At 46.4% G+C, this 12941-nt stretch overlaps 1 protein-coding gene across 32 annotated transcripts in view; it reads left to right on the top strand.

Moving 5' to 3' along the window:
- Positions 1-12941, top strand: part of RAPGEF1 (Rap guanine nucleotide exchange factor 1) — a 142039-nt gene that overhangs the window by 74783 nt on the left and 54315 nt on the right. For all 32 annotated transcript variants that reach the window (XM_070251969.1, XM_070251961.1, XM_070251957.1 and 29 more), the window contains 2 exons: positions 967-1145; positions 5225-5381. In XM_070251969.1, the coding sequence (XP_070108070.1) occupies positions 967-1145; positions 5225-5381 (336 nt within the window). The remainder of the gene's footprint in view (positions 1-966; positions 1146-5224; positions 5382-12941) is intronic.

Below are 12941 nucleotides of genomic sequence, written 5' to 3'. Positions count from 1 at the left end.
TACCCCTTTTTGGATTTATCCATTTTATAGATTATTCTTGATTCCCCTTCCTCTGCCAGCCAGCTGGGACCTGGGTCCTTGACATTAGGGTCGACGTAGGGGGAGATTGGAAAAAGGAACCAAAGCGGTGTGTACACCCACTGACGATGGATTCAGGGTACCCCACAGTGAAGGAGCAAAGGTCTGGGCGTGGTGACTCGAGTACTGGGATTGCGGGGCTCTGCATCTTATTTTCCTCCTAGACGGGCTTCCGCTGGAGCAGAGGCACTCAGAAGGCTGTTAGCAGTCGCTGCACAAGTAGTGACTGGCTCCTTGCCATCTGCTCCAGCTTCTTCACCTTTTCACCCCAGAGCATCCCGCACCTTCCAACCCTGGGGTTCCCAGGTCCTTTGGGAGAGCCGTGTCATTTCGTTGAGAGAGGCCTGCATCTTTGGGTTGAATGTGGGAAGCTAGGAAGGAGTCCTGGGAGAATGGATTTTGAACCCTCTTACCTCTGACCAGTCTTACACAGTCCTTTGGATCTTTGAAAGGCCTGGGGTTTCTTGCTTTGATTTACTGGATAGATATGCACCGTGGGACTTAATGTTGGTTCTCTGAGCATCCTACAGCCATCAGCAAATTAGTCCTCACTGCACTTAAAGAGATTAGTGGTGATATCTCAGTGCGGTAGAGGAGGAGAAGCAGATTTTCAAGACTTCAGGGCAAATCAGACTCTGTTCCGGGAAGGGAGTTCAGGAATATCTAACCAACCTTTCTTGGTGCAAGCCCCCTTTTTCTTCCTTCAAGTCTAGCCTCTGTATCCTGATTGCAATCCTTAGAAAAATAACATGGCTTGGTTTCTGCTGCAAGAAGCCTTTCCCATTCGCGTCAGTCTCAAGCTAGTTTACAGAAAATTTTATTTATTTATTTTTAAATAGCTTCCTTTAATTTCTCTCCTCCTTCCTTATGCTTAACATTTCCTTTCAGAACCTGAGCTGGCTGGAAGAGAAGGAGAAGGAAGTTGTCAGTGCCTTGCGCTACTTTAAGACCATTGTGGACAAAATGGCTATTGATAAGAAGGTACTGGAGATGCTTCCAGGGTCAGCCAGCAAGGTGCTGGAGGCCATCTTGCCCCTGGTGCAGAGCGATCCTCGAATTCAACACAGGTGAGCTGCTCTGAAGCCCGTGGCTGTGTCAGAGCAGTCGGGGTCTGGAGGAGTCTTGGTTCCGAGTTACCTCAAACTGAAGGTTTCTGGGAACAGTGAGGAGTTTTGGGAGGGAAAGGAGCCCTCTCCCTGCCCCTACAGTTGTCACCTGATGCTCTCCTGAGGGTGAGGTCATTGTTAACTCATGAGGCCTCAACGCTGAGGGAGATCTCCGCCATCCCCTGGGATGTAATCACCGTGTAAGTCTGTGGTCATTTCTTTGCACGAGCTCATTGGCAATAATCCCATTGATTTGGACTCGTTTCTCCTAGTACCCTAGGTTAACCATAGTTTATTATGACATTAAATCCTGCCAACATCTGGCCTGTTGAAGACCTCACCTGCTTAGAGGGTTAGGCCAAAAAAGATAGAGAAGAACCCCATAAGAGCATGAGTTAGTGCAACACTGAAATGTGTTGAGCCAGGACTTCCCAAACGGCACCTGGGTTCGTCGGAAGCCGGGTATGGCGGGTGAAGTCAGCCCTCGGCCCAGGAAGCTCTTGTCGGGGAATGCTTTTGTTGCTAGAGTGCGTTTTCCTCTTAAAGGTTAGTGAACAGCGTGTCCCCATAGTTATTGTTAGGTACAGAAAGAAAAGCAGTGTTAAATGTAATCTTAAGTGAAAGCCTAGCAGGAGCTTTTTCTTGAGAGGCTGTCAGATGCCTGCTGGCTTTGTTTTTCTTCCCTGTTACCTGTTCAGAATAAACGCATCTCTGTTTCAGTTCCTCGAGATGGTTTAGTGCTCATGTAGCCCCATGAGGCTAAGCTTTTATGAGCTGTTTTCAGACCTTGGCAATGAAGTGCATAGTTTTCTTCTTCTGGGAGATAAAGCAAACAGTGTCTTTATTTCCAAAAAGCTGTCTGCCCTGCGGCTTGCACCCTGGAGCTTCAGCTGACCCCTGTAGACTCTGGTCTTGTGGCTGGGGGCTCACTGAGACTAGTTGGCGGGAGGATAAAGCACTGGTGTGTCTTTGCCCTGCTGCTATCTTCACTTTTCCGTGCCATGCTGCTGTCGGGTAGGGAAAGCTCTGAGGATGTGAGTCCCTTCGGGGCCCTGTTCAGTCGCCACACGTGTAGTGCTTTGTGTGCTGGTCTCGAGAGCCTTGAGACCAGGTCCTGTGTCTCTCCATAGTTACCCCAGTGCCCAGCTCGTCGAGGGGCTCGCTGCTGCTCCCCTTTGAGGGAATGTGCCTGACAATGTGCCAGGGTCTGATGTGTAGATGGCTTTTTATGAAATGCTCTCATTCACCTCTTCTTATGTGGTGTCCCTACCATGGAAGAGTTAAAATCTAGTTGAAAAAATCAACTCCCCCACCTATGATAAAATGCTAAGTTATCGTGTGAGCGGAAGCTCTGTTGGGCTTTGCAGGAGGGAGAGTGAGTTGCAGGAGAGTTGCAGTGGTCCAGTCACACTCCTGGAGGAGGGGTGATGGAGCCGGAGCTGAAGGAAGGCTGGGAATTGGATTAGCAGTGAGGGCAGGGGTTAAGCAGGGCAGAAGGAGGCCAGCGGGGCGAGGTGCGTTCCTGGAAGGGAGGAGATGCGGTAGTCGTGTGGGCAGGGTGTGACTGCCTTGGGGCACTGAGAGAGTGGCCGTGGGAAATGAGGCGGACGACCTCAGCCCGCCACCCTCAGGAGCTAATAAGCCTCTTTGGGAGAGTCCAGGACAGAGTCGCCCCAGCTCAATCCTGTAACTAATAGTGTTGACAGTGTGTTGCTGCTGGAATTGTTGCTTTGGAGCGTTAGCCAGCAGCTCTGCTTGGGAAGTTACTTTCTAGACATGCAAGTGCTGGAATAATTGGTCAAGTACTCTGATAATGGTTTAGGGTATTTTTCTCTATGGGGGAGGTTTTATAATTATTTTATAGTTGATAAAAATTGTTTAATATGTATAACAATTTCCTAGAGGGAAAAAGAGAAATGCCTGGGCGTGGCCATAAGGAATGATGATTTTTTTCTGGTAGTCCTTTGGCTAACACCATTTAAGGGATTTTTCCTCCTGAAATTCTTCCAAAGCCAATTGATAATACTTTATTAATCTCCCTGAGATGATCGAAATGCTTCCTCACATGTTTCTTTTAGATTGCTTCCATCATCTCGTTTCCCCCAGTGCAGTTTGCAAGCTGGCAAGGTGTTTTTCTGCCTTCTGCTCAGAGCCTCTTTCGTGGGTCAGGGCCCAGCAGGCAGGTCCTTCGGGTGGACTGGCCTTCAGAGAAGCAGCTGGCTGTTCAGTGTGAGCAGTGAATGGAGGTGTCTGCACAGTGGAGCCCCCAGAGGTGTTTGAGAGCAGGGCCCGTGCTCGCCCTCAGTGTAGATGGCTTTGCTACATTTCAGAAACAGAGCAGCGACTGGTCCACTGGACAGCATTTTCACGGTACAGGGGCCTGCTTCCTTTCCTGACATCTTAGCCCCTTGACACAGAGGGGTATTCTGCTTCCAAGCCAGTGTGAAGGGACCCGATTGCCACGTTCTTTAGGTGCTTTCAGGGAAGCTTAGCATTCAGTGCAGGTAGAAATTAAATTTTATATAATTAAGTGCCCCCTTCATCTGATTACTGCCGGCAGGTTAACAGTGTGAAGCTTGGGCGGAATACCCCTGGGCCATCGGTGGAAGGCAGCAGTCTTTGTTTAAAGAGGCCCCACCTGGCCTTGCCAGGAAGGAGGCAGAGTTGCCAGGAGCGCACCCCCCTTCAGGATGGCGTCACCTGCGCTCCAGCCCTGGGAAACACCGCAGCTGCTGTTTGGCCGTCTCAGTCCTCTCCTGAGAGAGGAGGGCCAGCACCAAATGCTGGTCATGCGTGTTAGCCTCTGAAGCAGCCAAACCCTAGCTTTCTCGGGGCCCCTGTTGACAGTTTTCCTTGTTTCTAATGGGACTTGAGGAGTTGGCTTTCATTCTTGCTGACTCTTCCTGTGTCCTGTTGGAACGTGCTCAGAGTGGGATGACTGGCTAAATGGAAACTTCAGCTCTCCTGCAGGTTTCTTCTCTCCTTACCTTATTCTGAAGAACCGCTCCTTAGAGCATTGTTTGCTCAGGTTTTTGTTTTAAATAGCTTTGTTTTTAGAACCTGTTGTAATCATATCTTACGTTATTATATATTTTTCTCAAAATTATGTCTTTGGCTCCTAAGTGTCTGCCTCATTCTTTTTTTTTTTTTTTTGAGTGAAAAAGGGGCAGCCCACAAAATTTTCCATACTTTTGTTCCTCTGTTGTAATACATAATATTTAAAATGGTCAAATAATCCTTTCCATAGTTCCTAGGGAAAATTATCTTTAGTTATTTAAAAATATGTAGAAGATAAAGTCTTCATTTTGGCTGCCACTGTATAATCCTTGAGGCATCCATAAGCACTCGGGGCTTCTGCTGTGTGTGTTGGCATCACAGTGTAGCTGGTACCCGCCCCCCCTGCCAAGTTCTCCTCACCTCTGATTTGTCATTCTTGAAAGACTATTCCTTAGTCCATTCCTGTGACGTCTCAGCCGTGGCTACAGTGCAGAGGATGACGAGGCCGAGCGCAGGTTACAAGGAATGCTAGTAAATTATGGGTCTGTTTGAGCTTATGTTTAAAGGCTGCTCCTTTAAAGGATCCTCCCTGCTAAAATTCCCCAAACCTCTTGGCTCCTCATGACACATCTGATGTGACTTTTAGTCTAATTCAAAACAACGCTTTCACCTAGTCCAGTGATTAGCAGCCAGCAGGAGGGGAAGATGCGGTACTCCCCGAGAGACGTCCTCGGAGTCTCGTGGAGCACGTGAAGTTCAAAAAAGCATATTCACTATTGTGATGGAATTTTTATGTTGTATTGGGGAAACAAAAAATATTTTATAATAGGCTAGAATATGAAGGTGCACAATTGGATGTGAGGAGATAGGTTCAGGAAAGAAAAGTTTGTTTATCAAAAGGAGGTGCGGGCTTTACAGAAGGAACCATCGAGAAACGGGCCCTAGTCCGTGAGAAACTGGTTCTGTGCTAAACAGATATTTTAAAGTGATGGTCAGGCTTTAGATTTTTAACATTCTTTTTAAAAATCTTCTCTTCCCTCTAGCTCAGCCCTCTCCTCCTGCTATAGCAGAGTGTACCAGAGTCTTGCCAACCTCATTCGTTGGTCTGACCAAGTGATGCTAGAAGGTGTGAACTCAGAAGATAAAGAGATGGTGACAACTGTGAAGGGGGTCATCAAGGCTGTGCTGGATGGAGTGAAGGTACGGGCGCAGGTCCCACGGTCCTAGCCAGGGACCTAGAACAGCCTCCCTACTGGACGCTTATCACATGACAACTTGTTCCCGACTGAACACGTTAGAATGAATGTCTTCCAGTGTCTCTGGTTTGGTATACTGCTCTCTCTGTTAGTGATTTAATTCTCTCGTACAAATGGCTCTTACAGCAATACAAGCCTTTGGAGTACTCGTCCCAATAGTTGGAAAAGCTGCCAGAAGCAATCAGCCTTTACTGAGCATTGTATTAAACCTTCAGTGAGTCTTTATATTACAGCTCTGGCTGTGCATGCTTGCCAGCTAAGACAAAATGCAAAGGCAGTTGTTTCTGCATTGACTCCCAGTGTGTTAACTGCTACCTTTTCATGTTCTAAGAACTTCTGGGATTCTTGGTAAAAAAACCAATATTGAGATGAGTAAGAAATGAATCTGTCTGTATTTGATATCCAGGATGTGGTCTGTGAATTTGCTACCCAGGGAAGTTAGAAATAGCTTAGTAGGAAATAATGAATCATAGCTAAAGTGGGAAGTGAAGGCCACAGAGGGTCTGGAACTGGGGTTCGAGGGACAAACCCTAATTGAGAAGATAAGCCCTAGTGGATGAGGAGTAAGGCAGAGTATAGGGCATGAAGCGGGTGACAGCTTATGGGTTAGGACTGGGCCTGTGAGCAGTGGGAAAGTGGAGACCATACAATGCAGTGGAAGGAGGGCTAGCCTGGGCCCAGCCAGGTTTGAACCCCAAGTTCACCACTTGCTAGTCTGTGAACTTGAGCAATTCACTCAAGTGCTCTATACCTTAGCTGACTCGTCTGTAAAATAGGAACAGTGATGGTACCGTATATCATAGGGTTGTAGGAAGGATTAAATTAGTTAACACATACAGAGTTCTTAGAACAGTGCCTAGCGCATACCAAACACCCATGCCTTAGCTGCTGTCTGTTATTAATTATGTGGTGCTGGATGTATGTTTTAGAAACAGATCTCTTTGCTTGAAAAAACTCTGTCCTCCTCCTTTCTAGACCCTTCAATCCAAAATCGTAGCTGAGGCATTTACCCTAAGTCAGAAAAAATTTCTTCCCCTCTCAACCATGCTCTCAGATTCCTGAAAGCTGCCTCCTTGGATTGACATCCACCAGAGCCCTGGAGAGTAGAATAAGGACCCCCAAAGGGTAAAACTTACAGAGGGAAGGCTCAGAAGGCCTTGCTCAACGTTACAGATTGCTCCACATGAGCTGTGTTGGCTGGGAAGTCTAGGTGGCTTTCCGCCTCCAGCACCGTTTAAGCAGGGCTGCTGTGACGCTGGGGACTCTCTTGAGTTCGTTTACAGGGAGAGTTGTCTAGATGATATCAAAACTTCCTCTGATAGCTCCCAGGTTCTCTTCATCCTCAGAGTTGATTAGGTCCTACGTTATTTATTTGGGCCAGTGAGACTTAAGGATGTAGCCAGGGTGGCTGTTATGGAAGACCTCCTGTCGCTTTCAGGCTTCGGAGCACAGCCACACATCATCCCCTGTGATTTCCCCAGTAGCTCTTTGAGGCCAGCAGGGCAGAGCGAGGTGAGGCCTGGGTCACCCTTCATCAGCAGTGTGTGTGGAGTTCTGGCTCACCCACCCCTTGCTCTTCCTGTCCTGGCGTCTGGAAATGCTATTATTAATAATTGTTACTTTTCAGGTGACATTGTTAAGATTTCCTTCTACTAAATTGATTATGATGAGACGTTCAAAACAAGTGAGAATGTCCAACATAGAAGAGAGAGAGTTTCTATGCATAGAGCTTTGTGACATTCCCAAGTAGATTTCCGTTATGGAATCATTGATGCACCACCGTATCTGTTAAAAGGATGTCTGAAAGAAAAACTTCTCTGATTTTTCAAATTGACTAGGATGAGAGAGAGAGAGAGAGAAACCTATAGATTATGACCCTGTCAGTGTGTGAAAGCCAGTAACTTTTCCACAATTGTTTTAAAAATATTTTAGCCAGAAGAAAGATTGTGTAGGTGAGGAGCTCTGTAAATTCAGTCTTGTTTCATTTGTTCAAGGAGCGTTTATTGAGAAGCTCCTGTGTGCCAGGCGGTGTGATGGACTTGGGAATATAGTGATGAAATTGGCAGGGTCCCTGCCCTGAGGGAGCTTACGGTCTAAAGTGGGGGAAGGACAGCAGACGAAAACGTGTATTCTGTCACTGTAACTGAGAGTAGTGTTCTGAAGGAAAAATGGCACATGACCTCACTTGGGTGTACGGGTGCCCTCCTTTTTGAGGGTGATCAGAGACGCTTCTCCGAGGTTAGCGACAGACCAAAGCCTGAAGGATGAGCAGAAATTGGCCTGTATTAACTGGTATCGTGTTGACGCTTCTTGTTAAAGTCTAATAATAGTAGTAGCTAAGCTTTATTACCCACTTAATGCTTATAACGACTCTCCGAGGTAGGCGTGATCACCCCCTGCACAGGTGTGGAAACTGAGGCTCAGGCAGACCAGTAGTCAGTGGCAAGGTCGTGATTCGCCCCCAGGCCTGCCGGACCCCGGACCTTACACTCACCTCCCTCTCAGCTGCCTCCCACGAGGAGGGAGGGTCCTGGTTCAGCCCACAGGATTCAGTGTGCTCCTACCTCCAAGCCACCAGCTTCCAGGCTCTCTCACTGTCCCCGTCAGGCCTAGGACACCTTATAAGCCCATGTCCTGGTGGTGTGAGAGAGCCCCGGTCGGCTGGGAGGGACGGGACTGTGCAGAAATAAAATACATTCGTGAGGATGTCGTCATCCCACTTGGAGGAGAAACGTTGGCACGTGCCTTTAAACTGACTCACCATCTTTCAAGTAACTCATTCAGTTGTTAACTGGAATTTTTTTTTGAAGGGTTGAAAAGGTGTTTTAGAACAGGATTACTTTGTTTTTGTCCCTGAATGCATAGTACCATTTATTATTTAAACCCCTACGTAAATGTCACTTGTTAGCTCTGTAACCTTGGGCAAGTTACTTGTCTGAGTTTCAAGTAGGTTTTAAAATATTTACCCTGAGGATTTGAAGGAAGATTAAGTAAGGTCATGTATATAAAGTATCTGGTAAGTGCTAGGTGCCCAGTAAATGGTCAGTCAGTACTTTGGTAAGTAGTGTTAACTGTGGAAATGTTCATTTCTCGAAGGGCTCAAGTTTACAAATCCCTGACAGTGATCCTGGCCCTTTTTCATGTAGTTTTCTAAATCTCAATTCAAAATATAGACCTCTGTTGTTTTCTGATCTGGCCCAGGCAGGTGCTTTCCCAGTGGGAGCCTGAGGCTCAGAGACCACAATGGCTCTCCAAGAAAGGAGTTGAAAGGCCCTCATTTTCCCACTTCTCCAGGAGCCACCCCCAGCCTAGGACCTGGCTGTTCAGGGACCAAGCTCCTCAAGGTCAAATAGATACCCCAGTTTGTCCTTTCAAAACCAACACCCAACTCTTCATAACTTTGCCGTTGAAATGTCAGCTTTTCTTCGTGTCTCAGATGTACAACTTTGTCCCTGTCTCCCTGGGCTCTGCCTTATCCTCTTTACCGACCTTCCAGGAATCTCCATTCTCAGACCTAGAGTCTCTCCCTGACCTCCAGTCCCCATTCCCCCATTAACACCCACATTTTTTTTTTTAATTAAAGAAATAATAGGGGGCCAGCCCCGTGGCCGAGTGGTTAAATTCACACGCTCCACTGCGGTGGCCCAGGGTTTCCCCGGTTTGGATCCTGGGCGCGGACATGGCACCACTCATCAGGCCATGCTGAGGCGGCATCTCACATGCCACAACTAGAAGGACCCACAACTAAAAATACACAACTATGTACCGGGGGGCTTTGGGGAGAAAAAGGAAAAATAAAATCTTTAAAAAAAAAAAAAAGAAAGAAAGAAAGAAGCCTTCTTACACTGACACCCTTGGGGGAAATCTTTAGAATACCTGCAGTTCTGTCATTTAACCATTGCCACCCAAAATTGGGCTTGTGTAACAGCCTCACTTTGTATAACAGCAATAACTTTGAAAGAAATGTTTTCCTGACTGTATCAGTTAGGATTAGATTTGACTATAAGGAAATCCAAAATAATGCCTTAGTCCCCCTGTGTCCACAGGGGATATGTTCCAAGACTGCCCGTGGATGCCTGAAACTGCGGATAGTACCGAACCCTGTGTATACTGTTTTTCCCTGTACATACACACCTGTGATAAAGTTTAATGTATAAATTAGGCACAGTAAGAGGTAAACAATAAGTGATAGTAAAGTAGAACAATTCTAACAATATACTCTAATGAAAGTTATGTGAACGTGGTCTCTCTTTCAAAATATTGTGTTGTATTGTACTCACCCTTCTTCTTGTGATGATGTGAGATGATGCAATGCCTGCATGATGAGATGAAGTGAGATGAATGATGTAGGCGTTGTGGCATAGTGTTGTTTTCAGATCTCAGTTGACCGTGGGTAACTGAAACCGCAGAAAGCGGACCCATGGATAAGGGGGAACTACTGTATGTACTGGCTTTTAAAAGATAGAACTTTACTTCTCTTTCGTGTAGAAGAAGCCCAGAGATGGGCAGTCCAAGGGTACTGTGAAACATTTTCACAAAACGGTCAGGGATGTGGTCTTCTCCCACCTTGCTTTCCTGCTATCTTTAGCACATGAATTCCACCTCATGGTCCACAGTGGCTGCTCAGTCTCCACGCTTTATGACTACATACCAGCCAACAAGGAGGAAGAGAGAGTAGGAAGTTGTGCCTTCTCCATTTAAGAGTTCTTCCTCAAAGCCGTCACAAAACTTTCACTTACATTTTATTGGCCAGAACTTGGTCACACGCTCAGCTCAAATTCCATTAATAAGGAAGAACAGATATTGTGGGGCAAGTAACTATCTCAGCCACACTGACATTTCTGATAAGCCGTCTCTTTTATTCTTTGTTCAGCCTATTTGTAAATTTTTTTTGTGAAAAATTTCAAACATTTGGAAAAAAGAGAATAGTCTGATGAAGGCCCATCACATAGCTTCCACAGTTACTCACTCACAGCCAGTCTTGTTTCCTCTGTACTTACCCACTGCCCTGGGTTATTTGGAAGCAAACCCCAGACATCATATCCTTTCACCTGTAAATGCCTTAGTACCTGTCTTTAGAACAGGCAAACTTTCTCTGTCAAGGGCCAGACAGTAAATATTTTGAGCTTCTCAGGCTACATGGAGTCTCTGTTGCATATTTGGCTCTGTTTCATATTCTTTGTTGTTTGTTTAATTGTTTTAATTTAATTTTTTGTAACAAAGCATTCTTACCTTGAGGGCCCTACAAAAAAGAGCAAGCCCTGCACTGATTTGGCCTTCAGGGTGTACTTTGTTGGGTTTTTTTGCTGAGGAAAGTTCTCCCTGAGCTAACGTCTGTTGCCAGTCTTCCTCTTTTTTTGTACGTGGGTCACCACCACAGCATGGCCACTGATGAGTGGTGTAGGTCTGTGCCCAGGAACTGAACCCAGGCCACCATAGTGGAGCATGCCAAACTTAGCCACTAGGCCACTGAGGCTGGCCCTAGTTTTCTGTTTTTAAATGGTTTGCTTTTCACTTCAGGATCCAAATAAAGTCCATGCAATGTAATTCATTAATATGTGTCTAAAGTTCCCCCTTCTCTGTATTTTTCTCCTTGCAACTTATTCTTTTTGTTTTGTTTTGTTTTGTTTTGTTTTGTTTTTTGGAGGAAGATTAGCCCTCAGCTAACTACTGCCAGTCCTCTTTTTGCTGAGGAAGCCTGGCTCTGAGCTAACATCCGTGCCCATCTTCCTCTAGTTTATACGTGGGACGCCTACCACAGCATGGCTGCCAAGCAGTGCCATGTCCGCACCCGGGATCCGAACCAGCGAACCCCGGGCCGCCGAGAAGCGGAACGTGCGAACTTAACTGCTGCGCCACTGGGCCGGCCCCCGCAACTTATTCTTTTAGGAAGAATTATTCCTTCTAAAGGCCAGCACTGGTGGTTTTGTGATTAAGATTTGGCACTCTCACTGCCACAGTGACCCAGGTTCCTTTCCTGGTCAGGGAGCCACACCACGTGGGTGCCTGTTGTCATCCTGTGGCAGCTCTGTGTTGCTGTGGTGGTGAAGGCCATGCCACCAGTATTTCAAATACCAGCAGGGTCCCCCATGGTGGACAGGTTTCAGCAGAGCTTCCAGACTAAGACAGACTAGGAAGAAGGACCTGGCCACCCACTTCCAAAAAAATTAGCCAGGAAAACCCTATGAATAGCCGCAGAGCACTGTCTGATAGAGCCCCGGAAGGTGAGAGGATGGCGCAGAAAGACCGGGCAGGCTTCCACTCCGCTGCGCACGGGGTCACTGGCAGTCGGAATTGACTCAACGGCACTGACGATTGCTCCTAAAAGTCTCCCACATTCTGGATTTGCTGATTACATCTTGCGGTGTTGTTAGCATGCTCCTCTTTCCCTTAAATTTCCTGTAAAACTAGCAGCTGAATCAGATGCGAATTTTTTTTTGTATTTAAAAGAATGCTTCCTAGGTGCTGCCCTATGTGTCCATGGGGAGCAGCTTTCCCTTTTTGATGTTAATAGCCATTGATAGTTATTGCCTAGATCCATTCATTCATTAGGGCTTGCAAAATGATGACATTCTAATCTTTCCGCCGTTCTTTCATCATTACTTAGCTAGAATTCATCTAAAAGAGAGACTTCCCCTTATCAATTTATGGTTATCTTGAGTTACAATTCTCAGAGGAAAGGCAGGATCGGTGCTTAATTCCTTCCTTTATTTACCAGTTATCAAAACAGTGAGTGTGGGGCTGGCCCCGTGGCCGAGTGGTTAAGTTCCTGCACCCCGCTGCAGGCGGCCCAGTGTTTCGTTGGTTCAAATCCTGGGCGCGGACATGGCACTGCTCATCAGACCACGCTGAGGTGGCATCCCACATGCCACAACTAGAAGGACCCACAATGAAGAATATACAACTATGTACCGGGGGGCTTTGGGGAGAAAAAGGAAAAAATAAAATCTTTTTAAAAAAAAAAAGTGAGTGTTTCCTCGCATCCTCTAACATGACTGATGAGTCTTTTAAAATATCATTTTGAACTCATGAATTTATACTTACTCCATATGTTCCATCCATTGCAGTTCTTCTTCTTCTTCTTTTTTTTTTTTGCTGAGGAAGATTCACCCTAAGCTAACATCTGTGCCAGTCTTCCTTTATTTGGTATGTGGGTTGCCACCAAAGGATGGCCGCTGAGAAGGGCTGTAGGTCTGTGCCCGGGAACCTAACCCGGGCCGCCAAAGCGGAGTGCTCTGAACTTAACCACTAGGCCATGGGGCTGGCCCCACAGTTAATGATTCTTAATGATTCTCAGGTTTCACCTTGGCTAGTGAAAGCTACTTCTGGTGTTTCCTGAGTTCATTTTGACATGACCCTAGAAGTCTTTGATAGTTTTCTCACTTTTTGGTATGAAAAGATATTCCAGGCTCATCTGGTGCTTGTATTTTGTGGGGCGTGGGGTGTGTAACAGCTTTATTGAGATATAATTCCCATACCATATAATTCACACATTTAAAGTGTA

This window comes from Equus caballus, chromosome 25 (genome assembly GCF_041296265.1).
Source record: "Equus caballus isolate H_3958 breed thoroughbred chromosome 25, TB-T2T, whole genome shotgun sequence".
Lineage (NCBI taxonomy): Eukaryota > Metazoa > Chordata > Mammalia > Perissodactyla > Equidae > Equus > Equus caballus.
Note: the sequence above shows the minus strand (reverse complement) of the source record. Positions and strands in the feature narration are given on the sequence as shown.